We start from the raw sequence: 17,603 nt of genomic DNA on the forward strand, positions 1-17,603 counted from the left end.
GTTAATTTTGTACACTGGCTTATACAAAACGGGCGGAACACTCAAGGATCTACAGACTAACTGAGAGCAGCTCGAGGATTTGAAGGAAAACCAACGCACCCAAGAGTCGTCGTAACATCCGGGTGGTATCGGTGTATGTCAAGTGGTGATATTCTGCTCCTTTATGCATAACATGACAGAAAAATACACAATGGGTGTAATATCTAACTATATATTATTGTTTCCATTGCTTTTTACGCATTCTCTGAAACTTTTGAAAACGACCTCCGATTCATACCTGAGAATGAAAATGGACTATTTTTTTAAGTTTGATGTTGAATCTGAATAAATACAAGGCAGGAAATGAATCAGTCTTGTATTTGTAACAAAGAAAAGATGCAGTTACACCTGTACAAAATTACATCGCCTTTTTGTACTAAAGCTTTTGGTCTCACAAACATTGAGAATTAATGCCTAAATTCAAATATTCAGCTGTCTGTTAATGGCAAAAAGCCCCCAAAACATATCCATCACTATCCAGGCACTGCTACAGTCTCTATTTTCATTCACGTCTTTCACTTTTTTGGATTTGAAATCTATAGCTAAGGGGACTGAGGACGGTGTAGGCAAAATATAATTTAAGAGGTGCAGGCTATGACACACGTTTAGTTAATAAAATATTAAAACCTCTTTTTAAAAAATCTGTGTATAGGCTACACATTTTTACAATTCACGCAATGATAAATTAAAAATATTATTTAAAAAACTGTTCTTTTCTACAAATGTTCATTGACACTCTATCATACCATACACTTACATCATCCCATCTGTGCTTTACCAGATGGGATGATGATTATTATTACTACTATGAAAGTATCACTTGTTATTTATTCTCTTATCACTCATTAACACTCTGTCCTTTTCTGCCTGTTTGCACTAATGCACATACTGATAGTTCTCAACTGTATCTTGTTTTTTTACTGCAAGTCTGCACACATTGTTTCTGTTTCTCTTCCTGTTTCTATCCCTATTGCATTGAGGATGCAAAAGGCACAAGAACTTCCCTCCAGGTTAATGAAGTTCTCATTGTATATTCATAGTAATCTAGTTTTTGGTCAAAACCACAGGGAGCCAGTGAAGAGAAGTAAAAACAACAACAACAGCAACAACAAAATGCCACCTGGTGTAGGCAAAAAATAAAATAAACACAAAACTTAATTTTATGATTATATCTCCTTATATTTTGGACCTGAAAATGTACATCAGACTGGTGAGAAAGACCTAGTTTTTCATGTTTTTAAGGAAATTGTACACTGCAAACCAAAAGAAGTTAGTAGAACTTAAAAGTTGAAGCTTATCACACCTCCAATATTTTGATTACATTTAACTAAAATAAAAGTAAAATGTTTAATAATTAATTTAAAGATTCTTAGCAAATCAACCCAAGTGACAAATAGAGAGGGATGGTTTGGATATGTGCAGAGGTGGGATAGTGGATCTTGAAGATTGAGTTCTAAGGCAGGAGAAAAGAAAGTGGAAAGCAAAAACTTAAGACAACGTGGGCTAATGCTAGAATTCAAAATCTCAGTTTGATGTTCATGATAAAGCTCTTTCATTTGTGAATTTTAAAAATTTCTGCCAAAACTTACCTGTATAGTATTTGGGGGAAAAAAATCATCGGTCCAATAAGACTGCTGTCAAGTCTGGCGTAGAATGTGTTGGGCATGCTCTGTTTGAACCCCTTTGAAGGTGGATCACTGAGTGCATTTAAAAAAAAAATACATATAACCAAAAATAAAAATTTATTTGTTAAACCTTGCATAATGTTAGTGCAGGAAGAGCAACTGATGAAAGACAGACATTTTACTTTTACTCCATTGTCTTTCTCAGAATCTAAACCAATCCAGCTGTTATATCACACTAAAGACTAATGTCATTTATGTTTGGGGTCAAATCAACCCCAGAAATCAAACCCTTCCAAAGAGGTCTGCCAATTAAATTAAAATAAATTAAAATAATATAATTTAATTTTACTAAGTAGCAGGTTCTTGTGAAAGAGTTACATTACTTAATTTAAGTACTTTGAGTATTTGGTTTTACAATGTACATAAAAAGAATATACAATTAAATCAAGATGGCTTGTTTTGTGAAGAAAATCAGTTTTAAAAAATATTTTTGCAAAACTATTGCACCTAATGTTAAACATATACACGCTTTATTATTCAGATGAATCATTGTGTTTCATAGATGTTCTACTGTATTTCCTCCAAATAACAGCTATAGTGACTTTGTACACGACTGCACGGAGCCTTGATGTTAGAACTGACAAATTACATCAGATCTAAACATCAGAGTTAAAATGAGAAACTATGCAAATTTAATGAAATGAAATACACAGATGGGTTTATTTTGGCTGCGATGGCTGGAAACATTACTGGTGATATGAACAGTAATAGTATGGTGTATTTTAAACCGCGCACAGGACATATGTACAATATACATACACAAAACAGTCAGACACATGCAACAACTACTGGGGGCTTCAGAAATAGTACCATACAAGGGGCTAGACCTAAGAGACTAATTTCAAAATCTACTAGAAACTGACCAAGAAGCTACTGAGCTAAATAAGTTATTATTCATATTATTAGTATTATAAAAAGTATACTCCTGACATCTTACAAAAACATTTAGTGATGTGTCTGGAGTCAATAATAATTTTAAATTAACTTCTACAGTTCTATTTTTTTCTACAAATTGTGGCTTAACTTCGTATGAATGCATTTTTTTTTTTTTACTATTAAGGTACTCGGCATAGGCAGACTCAAATCATACCTTCTTTATGACCTCATTTCTAAAGACTTTTTTCTTTTTAAAGCCACCGTTATTCCTATAATAATAATTTACCCACACTATTTTAGTATAGGGACGATTCAATGTCCCTATATGTATAAAATCCCATGTTTCTATGGTAGGCCTTGCACTCTAATAAACATGTGTAGGGATAGCACAGGAAAAGTTGTAGCCCCGAACAGGTGAATAAATCCAAATTCACATCTTCTTTGATTTTTGCTTTCTGGATTTTCCTTTTTTAAAATCATGATTTGCGTAATATAAAAGACAAATCCAGCAGTAGTGTCACCTATAACAATTGTGCTACGTAAACTCAGTCTTCAACTTTATGAGCGGGTCTGCAGAAAGTCCAGTGATGCTCCACCGTGTTCTCATTGGCACGCTCACTCATGTGATGCACGCGTGTGTTCCGAATGGTGAAGCCCTGTTTCATTATGTAGTCCATCAGGTGAACCCTTAGGGACACCTCTTGGTGATAGTCACATGGTCCAAAGGTGAATGACACTTGGCAGTCTCTGGTGTCCATCATGTGTTTGTTCCACTTGGTGAAGTTGTTAGAAATACCTTCTAGCAGGGCATGAACCTTAGTAGTTATGGTTAGCTGCGTGATGATAACAGCAACAGGGTTTGAGTACTTTGACAGTTTCCGAGTGCTGGAAAGCTCCACGACCTGCTCAAAGATGTCAGGAGGGTACAGCGGCTTTGGATCGTTGAGGCACTGGATCAAAGGTTCGATCTGGTAGAAGTCCGCCTCTTTCCTCAGGAGGTCCGTCTCTGTGAAGTCCAAAGGAAGGGTAAGCTCAGATGTCCGCAGGAAGTTCAGGATGTACCGGAAAAGTGTTCCATCCCGGTCGATGAAGTAATTCCCTTGGGAATCGCGGGTTGTAGGGAAATCTCCTCGGAACATGGCTCCCAGCATGGAGTCCGGATAGCGCTGCAGCGTGGATAAACTGGTGGTGTATAGGTGGCCTCCCACGTTCAAGGTAACAGGAGTAGTCATCTAAAAGAAAAGAAAAACCTGTCAAGCTCATGCTATTGGAACTATATAAAAAAAAAAAATTACAATGAAAAAAATATGGTAAAACATGAGTGGACACAATACAAGTCACTGAATCTAGAGCCCCCCCCCCCCCCCCCCCCCCCCCCCAAAAAAAAATAAATCAAAAACCTTTTAAACATCAAAGTTGCACAAAATAGTTTCCCACCACACGAAATTTATTTTAAGTATCTTCATAGTTTTATTTTTGAAATACACCAATTTTTATATACTGCAGGAAAAACGAAAATAAATATTATAATGCAAATTTGCAAAAAAAACAGCATATGCATCAAAATAAACTATTTCCAGCAGTGCAATATGAGTCCTAAGCATCCCAGAAACGACACAAAGTCATAAAGTCAAACATAACTTTTAAAAACACCAGTATAGGCTCATAAGGCCCTGATGGTAAAAAACTACATTTCCGCAAAATGACATCACTTCCGGTTTCGGGCAGGACATGGAGGACATGGATAGTTCACGCTGATGGACATAGGAAGTGTTACAAATAGCTGATCGGATTGGCAAAGCGTGTTTCTGGAATATTATGTTTTTGTTGCTGCAAGTGCTTTTTAATGCAGTTTTTGCAAAGCTATTGTAACCCACATCAGATTTGTGGGTTGTGCTGCTGCATAAGGTTGGAGGTGTAATTTTCCCTCCCCGCCGCTAGGAGGCGAGTATGCCTTGAGATGACTTTCTGTTAGTCAACATTTCCTGTTGTGGAAGCCGTTACTCACGAGGCAACCGCTACTCACGAGGCAACCGCCAAATTAGCTGAAAGATCCTGGATCTGAGATCTGTGAAATACGGCCGTGGGAAGCTGCGTCAGCTGGACGAGCTATCTCACCACGAGCTCCGGTAAGGGATGCTACATGAATGTTAGCACCATAAAGACATGTAGTTGACTGCTGTTAATATATTTTCTGCTTTAAAAAACAAAACCAGTCGGAGTTGTGATATTTATGTTTAAAGTACTGTAAGATCACTGATGTGCAGATGTTTAATTTTAAGTGCTAAAGTATACATTAGAATGTGCCCAGCTAACCGCTAGTATTAAGCTACTGCTTAGCGATCTCTGTGTTCTAACATTACTGTGATTCATCTGAGTTTGTTAGCTTTCCAAAACGTTGGAGAAGCAGTAATATTGTCATGTAGTGCTTAAATGCACCCTTTCAGTTTTGTTGACTTAGAAGTTAATTCATTTGATGAAGATGCAAAAAGTTCATAAAATGTGATTATAAAATGTGAGGGATCTCATTACTCTGTTGAATGTGTTAATGTTTAAAGAAGTTGATATATTTTTCTGAGAAATAATTCAAGTTGAAATATCTTAAAAAGAAGAACAGTTAAAAGCAAGCTGTTAAAAGGATAAATATGGGAGAGTGAATCTTATAAGTTTATTTATTCCCAAAAGGGTAAATATAAGGTATATTTTCTGTTGCACTAAGACCTTGTGTGATGTAACTCAAGTTATTTTATGATGGTTGAGACATTGTATAACTAAAATAATTTGTTATACTTGAGCAATACTTGACTGAAAGATGAGTGATGGAAAAGGCATAGATAAAATAGTAATGTATGCACTCTGCACTGTGTGCATAGATTGGTTTTTGACCAGGACTGGATCATTTGAGATCTGAACCCTGTGGGTTCAGTGGCGAGCCAATCCCAAGAGAGTGACTGTCGACGGACCCGAGTGCGGTGTGGCCAGCCGTGGGATCCATCTTCAGCGAACCTCAGGACTATTACTACCTTCCTTGATACAGATAAGACTAACACTTTAAAAATCTACCCGGGTAGTGTTAGAACCAATGGACAGAAACACACACACACAAGGAACTCTAATTTCTCTTTCTAAAGAGAAGTGGACTGAGCAACGGGAGCGGAAGCTCTTTAATTGAAACTCTTTGGAGAATTTCCTTAAAGAGGATGTTGTTTTGATTTTATTTTTGGGCCCTTTAATGTGCGTTTGTGCACTGTAGGAAGCCGGCTTTAGACAGGCAGGGTTTGTAAACTTTACAACTTTCAATACAGTTTCTATTCAAATCACATCTTATCTATCATTGTGTGGTTCCTTCTCTGCTGATCCTTTCAAGGCTCCATAGTCTTACCTAGAACTTTCTGATACTGGTCCAAAGTCGTCGAGACAATAATTTAATGCATATCTCATGTTGTTTAATTGTAATACCTGTTACACTATATGTGGAAGGAAACTTTGACTTAGGACAAGCTGATGGCATAAGATGTAAGTACAACGCCTCCGGTTTCATATGCAAAAAAAATTATTGGGCTAGCTTACATGGTTGCAGTGCTACCGGGATTTAAAAATAGTTACGCAAAACAGAGCGTGCCTGCTCCGACTGGCTTTAAAGGGTTAATGCAGGATTTGCTTTGTGATTATGTGATCCATTGTCAGACACATGTCAGGTTTCTTAGGTGTCTCTTACCCTATGGCCCCAGTCTCCATTATCCATTTGTAGAAGAATAGCAGCTTGGCCAGAACCAAAATAGAGAGGGAACGAATGAGGATCAGCTCACTTTGATTTCACCTGTGAGAAAACAGTGATATTAACATCAGCTGTAACAAGACTTCATATGCAGAACAAGACGGACACAGTCTTGTTCTAGGTTAAATGAGGTTTTTCAGTACAGACTTAAGCATCTGTGTGCATGCCTTGAGTTATTTGAGTAAGGGTAAGCGTAAATAAACAGACTGTGCAAAAGATTTGAGTGGTGTTATTTTCAATGTGACTTTACCCTCTTACTGTGAAGTCAGCAGCCTGGGATGTTAGTAGATGCTGGGACTCTTGTGATAAGATTTTATTAAATTTGCATTCAGGAACAGGTGGAGCTGAAGCTCTGAACCTTAATCCCAAAGCCAACATGGCATTGAAGTGCTTTGTGTGCTCAGCACAAGTCTGAATTTCTAAGTATGGATTTTATTTAATTTAAAGAAAATAATCTCAAAAGCCACTCTGCATAAACACGAGATGACAGGCTTTTGTTTTAGCCTCCACAGTTACTCGTGATAGTTGTCATAAACCTTACTAATCTGGCTGTTCTTTTGGAAATTCTGACATTATTCTTTTTTACATAGTTCTCCAGCTGTACCCAATCAGGGTCAAGAATAACAGAAAAGGGAATATAAGAATACGCTATAAAAACAGTAATGTCCTTAAACCATCATTCAAGTAACAAGATCAACTGGGGATTAAAGAAATACAAATGACAATAACAATGTTACCAGATTTCACTATACAGTATTTCATTGATATTCACTGAGTGTAGTAAAACAATTTGCACTGCTGCGACAGAGGAGGATGTTAGGGTGCAGCAGGGTGATATGGAGGAAGATGACCTGCTGTGGCAACCTCCAAGGGAGGAGCCAAAAAAGGAAGTGCTTATAAACACACACAAACACGCGCACACACACACACACATATATATGTATGTGTGTGTATATGTGTGTGTATATGTATGTATGTATGTATGTATTAGGGGTGCAACGATACACAAAATTCACGGTTTGGTTCGATACTTTGGTGTCACGGTTCGATATTTTTTCGATACAAAAAAAATGTTCATGCCTTTTTAATTTGTCATTTATTAAAATTATAAATATATATTTTAACTCAAAAGTACAGTTTTTAAATTTAACCCTAACCCTTGTGCGTGTTTTTTATTTTGACAGCGAATACGCACCTGCGGACCACTTATGTGCAGCCCTGGTTATTTAGCTCATCATATTGCAGCCACAGAAATTCTTTTGTCCATGAAACCATAAAGCTGCACTTTCTTTTTGCCTTATAGTCTGATTTATCATAACTTCTCCGTTTTGTGGTAAGCTTTTCTTTGGCTGTCACTTCTTCACCCTGACCTGTCTTATTTGGCTCAGCAGAACTAAAATATATATCTGTCTGTGAAGGTTCTCAGTCATCCAGGTCATCGTAGTCAAATATATATCCTGCTGCTTTTACACACGCACTCACATAAGCTCAGCGATTCTCTGCGCGATCAACCTCTCACATGTTTAAGCTTGCTGCGGGAGATTTCACTTGTCATGTTTGCATAGTAAGCTAACAATTAATAAGACGATGTCAGAGGAATTGGTGCACAAATTATCATCACTCACAGATCAGTGCTGTCGCTCTCTATACACAGTTCGCACGATTGCAAAGTGAAAGCAAAAAAACAAGCGCAAATTCAAACGCAATTTCAATATGTCACATATTGACAGTGGCTCATCGATGCCAATGACATAATTACCCAGCTACATTTCCGAAAGAATGCAAAAGCATTGACATATATTTTTCCTTCCTACAAAAGCCCGACGGGCAGGGCAGAGATAGATTTTGGTACCCCGACTGAAAAAAATCGCTAGCCCCAGGACGTCGGGCTAGCGATATTGCAAGCCCTGTATCTGATTGAGGAATCACTCATCTTTGGAAAAGAGAGTTTATTACAGAGAAATGTCTCTTTCCAAAATAAAAGCTATACTATCCGCTTCTTCTGGGCTATATTCTCAGCAGCATATTAAACAGCTGTCTAAATGACTCTGCTAAAGTTAGTAGCATGCTTGCTTGTTTTTTTTCTGCTTCCACTTGTCTTTGCACTAGGATGATGTCGGCGTAAATGTGCAGTCATATTCGTTGTGTTCCCACTAGTGCTTTCAGGTTAATCTCGTTGAAATGACCTTAACGCCACAGCACGGCAAATCTCCGTTAACGAGCTACCGCCGATCGCCCCGTGCATGGGGCTAGACGGCCAACACGTTAACGAGCTAACTGCGCTAACACACTAGTTCCCACCCATGTAATTGAGCATTGCATGGCACATCCAACATACTGTTTTACTTTAGTCCATGACTCGCTTACCTTCAGGGTCATACGTCACATGAAAACCAAAATAATTCCAAAGGCCAGATCTGAATGAGGGTGGTCCATGGGGGAGGTCCATGGGGGAGGTCCATGTTGTAAGGGGAGCTTAACTTCTGTCTCGCTAGCTTGCCCTGCGCTCTTCCTTCTGACGATGCTGTCTGTGTTGAGCGCTCAGTGAATCTGCGTTCGACTACTCTGCCTAGGCTGCACTGTCGACCCTAGGCGGAGTAGTCGAACGCAGATTCACTGAGCGCTCAACACAGACAGCATCGTCAGAAGGAAAGTTGATAAAATAAATTACAAATTTTGTATTGTTCGATACATATGCGTACTGAACCGAAAGCACTGTATCGAACGGTTCGATATCGATACGAATATCGTTGCACCCCTAGTATGTATGTATGTATGTGTGCGTGTTAATTTAAAGGAAACTGCCAATTTAAATAATAAAGCACTACTATCCACTTTCCCAACTTGTGTACCACAAGGAGACACTTAGAGTATCTGCATATTTCTGTATACTTAAAGTAATAAAGCAAGTATAAGTAAGCCAATGTTCTAAGTAAGAGAGTAACTGATGTAAATTATACTCGCAGAATTTGGTTTTATGATCTGAGCTTTCATCTATAGGCAAATAACGTAGGCGGTACAGTCCTCATTCTTAATTTCCTTTAAGCAACCCTTAGTACTCCCCATCTCATTTGTTATGCTACTATAATGTGGCTGGTTGCAGAGCAGCAAATACAAGGCTTGGTTCTATCAATTGCTGCTTCCCTGTTTAAATATAAACTTAACATTTCACTTTCAAAGCATGAAAGTCGGGACTAAATAGCAGAAACCACAAAAGCACTCAACTTGAAACTTAAACCTGGCGCAGATAAGCACCCTATATAAAACTGCCCACACAGACCTGTTTTACTTACAACATTTAACTAAGGTGTATTGGTTCACTGCATGCTAGTGAAGCCAGCTAACCAATGTTTCTTTAAAATATCCAGTCGACAGTGCCTTTGCAGTATTTGCTGCCAACTGGCTAACAAGCTGCTACAGCAAGCCCCGAAGTGCATTTTTAAGTTCAGTACCGTTACTACATCACAAACCCAGCTCGGATACACAGAGCTGTGTGGCGTGAAACACAATGAAAGCATACAAGTTAACATACAACCCGCTAATCTAGCTAATTGCTAGCTTCTGGTTAGCAAGCTAACGCAGCTAGCATCCCATTAGCTGCTCCTACTGCTAAGGTTAACGCCAGGGTCTTAGTAGGACCGAGCAGTGAGTGACACATGAGCTAAAACCATGCCTTACCTGCTCTCTTTCGTGCGTACTTGTGTGTTTGTTTTTATTCAGCGACAGAAGCCTGTGGTTGGTGTCTAACGGTGCAGCTTGAGTCACTGATGTTTACCGCTGGTCGCACTGGGTAACTGTGCTCGGCTCCGGGCTAAACCAAGACTGCGCACACAAGGAGGATCAAGGAAGAGAAGGAGGGAGGTCCTGGTGCAGCTGCAGGCGCCTCTCAGTGAATCACGCTCACACATAAACGCATGGTCGTTTTATTATCGTCATGCAGCTTGTGTTATAACAGAAATGTGATTCATTCACACTGAAGAAATGCAGGAAGCCTTCAATAATTTCTTACTATCTTAATTGTACATTTTTGTGAGGTGTCTGCATCTTCTATACAAAAGCAGGAGCACTTGGAGCATTAGAATAACATGAAACGATGAAAAGTCTTTAGGTCAGGTGGCTTTCTTTGTGCCACTTCTGGCATTTTGCTGCAAGATGATGAACTCCAGAATGAGTCTGGCTGTCCGAGAAGGCCTCTCCATCACCACAGAGTGTCCGCAGTTCTCCAGCAGATCCACTCTGCATTCAGACAAGGTCTCTGCAATCACTGCCGCTCCAGAGACATCCACCACCTGAGCAAATGCAGATGATTACCAGTATGTCTATGACAGGGATGCCAAACTAACTTTGCACTGCTCACTTTGATCTTAAGTGGTGTGGACCAGTGAAACTCTTCTTTTTGTCAGTGTAAAGAAGTTTATCTATGAATTTAATCGAAGAGGAAAAATAGTGGGAAAAAGGAACTTCTCTGTTATTTCATTTTTTTAAATTTGTTACCTATTTACTTTGGTGAAGTATAAATGGCCATGGGGGAAGTCTTTATCAGTAGCCAAAGCTGTAAAACGTATAAAAATGCAATTCAATTTACGACCTTCATATTTCCCAAAGCCGTCCAGTGGGCCAGACTGAAGTCTTTCTCAGCCCAAATCTGGTACCCGAGCTTTATGTTTGACACCCCTGCTCTATAAAGTTTCTCTTTAATAGAAAGCCTGAGCCACCACTTTCAGTGTACAGCACGTGTGCACCTGGAATATGAATCTTCAGATTAGTTTAGACGCAAAACCTGCTGTGTAATCATTTATGTACTTGGAGTCATTGTGTTAGTTTACCTGGTCTTGTTTGCCCCATATCACTTGTAAAGGTGTGGTTATTAGATGCAAGTGGTCCTGTAAGGCGTATCTTGATTTCTCACCTACAATCTCCATAAAAACTAAAGAAAAAGAGAATTTACTGGAATTTTTCCACTAAACTGGAAAATACTGAAATATTTCAATACAAAGTGAACTGACCCTCTTGGTAAAATGTGTTGTGAGGCTCTCGGACATCTACCAGGCCTTGAAGGATCTAATCAGCGAAAAAGTAGCTTTAACAAAAAGTTCACAAAATAAGCCAAGCTTCGAATAACAAAGCAATTCAGTAAGACGATTACTACTCTGTATTTGTTATTTTTATAGTCTACATCATGATTGCAAATTATTAGCGCATAAAACAAAACAAAAAAAATGTATACTTGAAATTAAGGCCTGACCTGCTGAGGAATTTTAAAGCGAACATGGGAGCACAGTTTGAACATATCCTCCATCTCCTCGGGTGTCGTGGGGATCAGCGGGATGTTCAGGGTGTAATTGCTGTGTTCCAGGTCCTGCACATGATTGTCAAACTTGGTCTCACATGGATGTCTTATTCCTGCAGAATAAAATGATGATTTTGGACACAAAGTTAATTTCATGCTCTGTATTAATCGGTTTGCTATTAAAAAGGCACTATTTAATCTCCAGAGAGCCCCCGTCCTCATATGGGGACAATAAATTGTGGCTTTCCTGCACCTTATCCTTTACTCTGTTCAATAATGTGATTTATATTTTGCTAAACAGTGTCTTTATCGTGTCTTGGCATAAAATAAACCCAGTCCCAATCATTTAATGTTGCGCCCTGGGAAAATTAATTGCATAATGGGTCCAATTACAGATCCAGTCTTAGGTGGAATGTAGGGTTTATATTAGTAATTAAATATTATGTCTAGCTGAACATATTTTTTTGTCATGAAAAAAAAAGTAACAAACTAAGCAACCTTCACACTTTCAGAGCCCATATGCTGCAGAATGAGTGCTCACTTGGCCAACCAGTTGAACAGCATTTCTCAGTGGCACTACTGGTTAGCCTGACCCATATCCACCCCACCCCCACCCCCACCTCCCCCCCCCCCCCCCCCCCCCCCCACACACACACACACACACACACACACACACACACACACACACGTTCCTCCTTAGGATAAACGGAAAACCACCATAAAAGAAACACTTTGTACATTTTAAATAGTCTCCCTCATGTAAATACACTGACGTTGTCAATATCTTGGTTTTTCATACATTGCATTGTTCATATTCGGCTAACAGTGAAATGTGTTTAATAAATAAACTTACATTAAAGTTCATACTCACTTGTGTTGAGTAATTGTGAAAACAGCATTAAGTTAAATCCACATATATCTGGCATGTCAGGATGTGTCTTTATGATGTTGAATTATGTTAATTTTATTAGCCATTTTGTCAAACTTTTAAAATATAGTATGGTATTACACTACCTCTATTTTGAACAAGAAAATGAATAAAACTAACTGTATTTTGTTAACCCACTGATTCTAAAAACTTTGGATTTTCTGTTTCTACATCTTATACATCTTAGGACCCTACTCTATTTCCATTTGATCACAGAGGTGAAGTCCTTAGTTGGAGCTCTTCCTACATCTAACTTCTTTTTCTGTTTTTTTGGTAAGTTCCTTCATTTCTTTCTATCTGTCTATTAAGAAATGTGAGTGCCTGTTTAAAGTTAAAATATTCACTCTTTCCTGCATCCAGCCTCTCTTTGGACAAAGCACAAAGGGCTCATTGATGATGGTTTACACAGGAACACACAAAAGTGTGTTTCCATGACTTCAGAGGACAGTGTACTGACTTTCATTTCCTAAAGAATTACCACAACTCTAAGCACTGATTGCCGAAACAAGTCTTCCCTCTAAAACGTACTCCCTTTTTCTCACCATATTAGAACTGAACCCCACAAAGTGACCTTGACAGCAGACAGATTTCATCACAGCATAGTACGATTGGGCTCACGCATACACAGACACACAAACACACTGACTGACCATCTGGACAGATGAGAGTCATGCTACAGATTTCTGAGGGATAGCAGGCTGCGTAAACCCCGGCTACATTTCCCCCCATGCCGGTTCCAACCAGATGGAACTGTTTCCTGTTTAAGCGGATGGTTTCCACAAACTGAGAAGAACAAAAGACAAAAACAGAGTTTTACTGGAATGATTTAGGCACCTGACAAACACACCAACATATTTTAAAAACTATCTATTGGGTGTACCTGATGGATTCTTTTGACCTGCCCCTGAATGGAATAATCATCTATGTTGGTGCGTGTTGTCCCCTCATGGCCAGGCATGTCCACACACATAATGTGCAGATGTTTTGGCAGATACTGGAGCAGCAGAAGACAAAAAAGAACGCTTAATGTCATTAATATGAGAAATGCATTCAAGCCAAGAAAGGGTGTTTTAAGAAGAATTTCATAAACAGCACAATATGTATTTATGAAATCATTTCTAATTAATGTTTAAATTGAAATAAATTCCAGTCTTTCTCTTGGATCGTGTGACTGATGGAGCATAACTCCACTGGATAGATGTCTGACTAAAAGCATACATTCAGCCTTTCTTTGACAAAAAGTTTGAGTGTTAGCTAGTTTTAAGCTGAGTGTTAGCCCCATGAGCTATTGGGAAGTAAAATGTGATGTCTAGTGTCAGCCAAACCTTGACAACAGTGAGCCATGTGTCTTTGTGAGCAGAGAAGCCATGCAGCATTAAGATCGAAGGTCTCATTCCAGGCTTTCCTCTGTAGGAGTAACAAAAGCGATAACCACCACAATCCGCATAGCCCACCTGCAGGCCCAGAGTCCTCCTCCAGTACCTGAAAACAAGCAGGTACCATATCTGAGCTACAAAGACTTACATGCAAATTCAAATCTGGGCTTTCTTCGCTGAAATGCTTTAAAGGATTAATGATGAGGCAGATTCTTTTTCTTGGATAGTCACAGCAACTAAGACACAAGAAATATCATTAAACAAAGTATGCTAGGTAACCAATGCCACAGTTTTCAACAATGTCATTGATAAATGAATATAATCTTTAGAGCACCTTTCCAAATTAGAAACCACAAAGCGCATGACAAGAAAGGGCAAAGAAAATCCAGGTACACTATACAATATGTACATACACCACTTTGTTAGGCACACTTGTATAACTGCTTATTAACACAAATATCTAATCAGCCATCACAGGGTGAGATGCGAAAGCTCAAACCGTACATCAGAATGGAGCAGAACGGTGATTAAGTGACTTTGAGAGAATGGTCAGAAAGAGAAACTATCCAATGAGCAGCATTTGTCTGGGTGGAAATTTCCTGTTGATGTCAGAGGAGAATGGCCAGACAGCTTTGAACTAATAGGAAGGCAAAAAAAAAAAAACAACAACCCTAAAATAACCACTTGTTTCAACCAGAGTATCTTTGAACATTCAGCAGGCCAAACCTTGAAGCAAATGGGCTACAACAGCAGAAGATCCCATTGAGTGCCATTTCTGTCAGCTAAGGACAGAAAAATCACACAAGCTCACCAAAACTGGACAATAGAAAATTGCCCACTTTGATGAGTCTCCATTTCTGATGTGACATTCAGAGTGTATGGTCAGAATTTGGCATAAACAAGATGAAAGCATGGATCCATCCTGCCTTGTACTAATAGTTCAGGCTGCTAGTTGTGCAGTGGTGTGGGGAATATTTTCTTGGCACACTGGGTACCAGTTGAGCATTGTTCTAAATATTGCTACCTATTTGAGTATTGTTGCCATGACTATCCCTTTATGGCCACAGTGTACTCATCTTCTTATAGCTTCAATATAATGCACCATGTCACTAAGCTAGAATCAGGCTCCAATTACAATGAGTTCACTATACTCAAATGACTCAGTCCCCACATCCCAGTCCAATAGAGCCCCAGTGAGTGGGGTAATGGAAGCCAGCAAATCTGCTGTAACTATGTGATGCCATCATGTCAATATGGACCAAAATCTTTCAAGGATGTTTCCAGCATCAAGTTAAATCTATGCCACAAAGAATCAAGGCAGTTCTAAAGGCAAAAAGGGGGTCCAGCCCAGTACTAGCAAGGTGTACCTAACAAAGTGGCTGTTGAGTGTAAATCATAGATTCAATCAGATAGAAACATCAATAATGTGATTAAACCTCATCCTGGATTAAGTTAGCATTCCAAACCAAACATTCTGACTGACACATAAAAATATATCATAGAATAGTATAAAATATAAATTGAAGCACAGCACAAGAAAGTCATCTACATTACCAGTAATACACTTTAATTAATGCAGAGGGCCAGAGAAGAAAGGAAGCCAGAAAGGCCAGGATGGGAATAGCCAGTGTTCCTCCAGCAATAATACACAGGTTCACCACATCCAGATCAGCTGCCATGGCTCAACTGAAAATAAATGAACACAAACTCACGCATTGTCCTTCTGGGGAGAAATCTGTTAAATAAATTCCACATAATTTCCATATTTAGTTAAGACTATAAATAAAGGGATGTCTTTAGGATGTGCATGTGCACAAAATAACATGATACAAGCTGTAAAATAACTAAAGCGCGCTTCTATAACAAAACACACATGCTAAAAAAAACTGTAAAAACTTACCTTTGAGATGATTTCCCCTCCTTTCTTCTATCTCAGGCGGGAGCATCAAAAGTGATTTTGTTAAATAGGTGCACAGCATGCACACTCTACAACATTTATTTCTGCTATTTTTATGTGCAGAAAGTATCAGTGGTTAACTAATATTTCTAAAATGAAAAGCGCCTGTTGCAGAGGGCAGTTATTCGTTTCAGATTATGCCTGCTCTGAATAAACTCATTGATTCTCATCGTCGGGGTAAAATAGGCCACTCCATCATTGGGTCGATCATTTAAAGTGAACACAGGCCAAGCTTTGTGCAGACAAGATAAATTGGGGTTCTGAATCAGACTTTAAATACTGAAAAAATAATTTTTTAGTGTGTATGACAGACCTGTCTTACTTCCATCTGGGACGAATCCCAGAAATAAATGTGCACTTTCATAAAAGGTGCCTCGTTTGGTCAGATGCAGTGGCACTCACTATTTTTTACTGACACGGTTAGTCTGAGAGTGCCACATCAAATTACAAGCTGAAGCTTAAGGCTAAAACTAACCACTGGGTGTCATTATAGAGGCAGACTGTTTCCTGCAGTGTGTGGTAAAGTTTCAAGGGTCCTTTGCACAGGGTGTCGTGAGGACCTAACTTTAAGATGTCGTCACTTCCAGTTCAGTGGGGATTGAGGCTTTTAGGGAATTGGATACAGATTTCATTTGCAGATGTGAGCGACAGAATATCACATCTTTGCAGACATGCTGCCCTACTGCATTGATGCTGACTCATCAGACTTCCCCCAGTGCTGTGTACATTTCTATATTTATTTTTCTATATTTATCCAATGCATAGAGATGTGTCAAAAATATATACAGATAAAAACATGAAGCAGAAAAATAAATCATAACCCTAAAAATTAAAACTACATTTTCCAGTTATTTTCAACTAGATTAAATCTGCTCAACTAAACTTTGCAAAGTAACACTGGGTGTGATTCTGATTTAGAATTAATCAGCAGTGTTTTTCTGTTTATCACCTTGTGTGCATCAGTCCAATCAGAGTCTAAAGGTCTGTAAAGCACACAGTACTGACAACTGTTAAATAAACAGCTGATAACTGCTGTTGGGAAAGTGACGTTCAGCTTCTGAGATCTGCTAAAAACGCCCGAGCTGTTCATTATACTGTGATTTTAGTAAACTGGTTTAATCATTGTGGTTATTCACAAACGATGTCAAAATTTAAACTGAACCCAATACAAAACAAGGATTACAGAGTAAAAAGGCTGAAGTTCACAGATGCCACTCTGCTGCATCTCTGGTCCACTACAGATGACCTACATGCAAAGTAGAGCAGAACAAATGGACACGGCAATGCTGCAGAGGGGCTCGCCTTGCATGGGAATGATTCTCATATTTGAGTGTATATAGGATGGAGGGGATGCTCCCAGTCTGCTCGCTTTGACTACATCACGTTAGCCGTCGTATTATGTCCTGAGAGGAATACTTGGTGGAGCAAAGCTGGCAGAACAAAAAAAAAGAAAAGCAATGTAGCGACACAAAAACGTGTCACGATGACACATTCACACAGGTCAGCTGTTTTGCTGGGAACAACGACCTCATTGTGAAATTTTAAATTTGCCAATAGGATCGTGTTGAGAAACACTCGGCCTCATCCTTAAAGAGTAACTGTGAGTGTTTGGGTTGCTTTAAGGGAGTTGCTGCAGTGAGTGTTTGTCTCCCAGCAGAAAGACAACCACACAGG

The 17,603-nt window shown here is 39.0% G+C and overlaps 2 protein-coding genes across 3 annotated transcripts; both read right to left on the reverse strand.

The window, feature by feature from the left end:
- Positions 1 to 2,355: 2,355 nt before the first annotated feature.
- kctd6b (potassium channel tetramerization domain containing 6b) lies at positions 2,356 to 10,206 on the reverse strand. 2 transcript variants are annotated; one of them, XM_085394006.1, is made up of 3 exons: positions 10,057 to 10,206; positions 6,319 to 6,420; positions 2,356 to 3,832 (listed from the first exon to the last, which is right to left on the reverse strand). In XM_085394006.1, the coding sequence occupies exons 2-3, from the start codon at positions 6,343 to 6,345 to the stop codon at positions 3,146 to 3,148; spliced, it is 714 nt and encodes a 237-aa protein (XP_085250132.1). In that variant the 5' UTR covers positions 6,346 to 6,420; positions 10,057 to 10,206; the 3' UTR covers positions 2,356 to 3,145. The 2 variants fall into 2 exon arrangements, with proteins under 2 accessions (XP_085250132.1, XP_085250133.1); XM_085394007.1 differs by lacking the exon at positions 6,319 to 6,420 and having other exon boundaries at positions 10,057 to 10,202.
- Positions 10,149 to 15,663, reverse strand: abhd6b (abhydrolase domain containing 6, acylglycerol lipase b). Its single transcript, XM_085394008.1, has 8 exons — positions 15,527 to 15,663; positions 13,922 to 14,078; positions 13,477 to 13,590; positions 13,247 to 13,379; positions 11,624 to 11,781; positions 11,385 to 11,439; positions 11,205 to 11,305; positions 10,149 to 10,667 (listed from the first exon to the last, which is right to left on the reverse strand). Exons 1-8 carry the CDS (start codon positions 15,649 to 15,651, stop codon positions 10,488 to 10,490), a joined length of 1,023 nt encoding a protein of 340 aa, XP_085250134.1. The 5' UTR covers positions 15,652 to 15,663; the 3' UTR covers positions 10,149 to 10,487.
- Positions 15,664 to 17,603: the final 1,940 nt, after the last annotated feature.

The sequence above is a fragment of the Rhamphochromis longiceps genome, linkage group LG20 (assembly GCF_057381845.1).
Source record: "Rhamphochromis longiceps isolate RC_006_pf linkage group LG20, R_longiceps_female_GT1.1, whole genome shotgun sequence".
NCBI classification, from domain to species: domain Eukaryota; kingdom Metazoa; phylum Chordata; class Actinopteri; order Cichliformes; family Cichlidae; genus Rhamphochromis; species Rhamphochromis longiceps.

Bases quoted from the DNA above. Each gene is read 5' to 3' on its own strand.
- kctd6b (XM_085394006.1), bottom strand. From the start codon at position 6,345: ATGGATAATGGAGACTGGGGCCATAGG. The intron at 3,833-6,318 runs GTAAGAGACACC...CTTTTCTTTTAG, and splicing joins ATGGAGACTGGGGCCATAGG to ATGACTACTCCTGTTACCTT.
- abhd6b (XM_085394008.1), bottom strand. From the start codon at position 15,651: ATGGCAGCTGATCTGGATGTGGTGAACCTGTGTATTATTGCTGGAGGA. The intron at 14,079-15,526 runs GTAATGTAGATG...GCTTGTTTTCAG, and splicing joins TTAATTAAAGTGTATTACTG to GTACTGGAGGAGGACTCTGG. The intron at 11,440-11,623 runs GTCAGGCCTTAA...TTCGCTGATTAG, and splicing joins GCTTTAAAATTCCTCAGCAG to ATCCTTCAAGGCCTGGTAGA.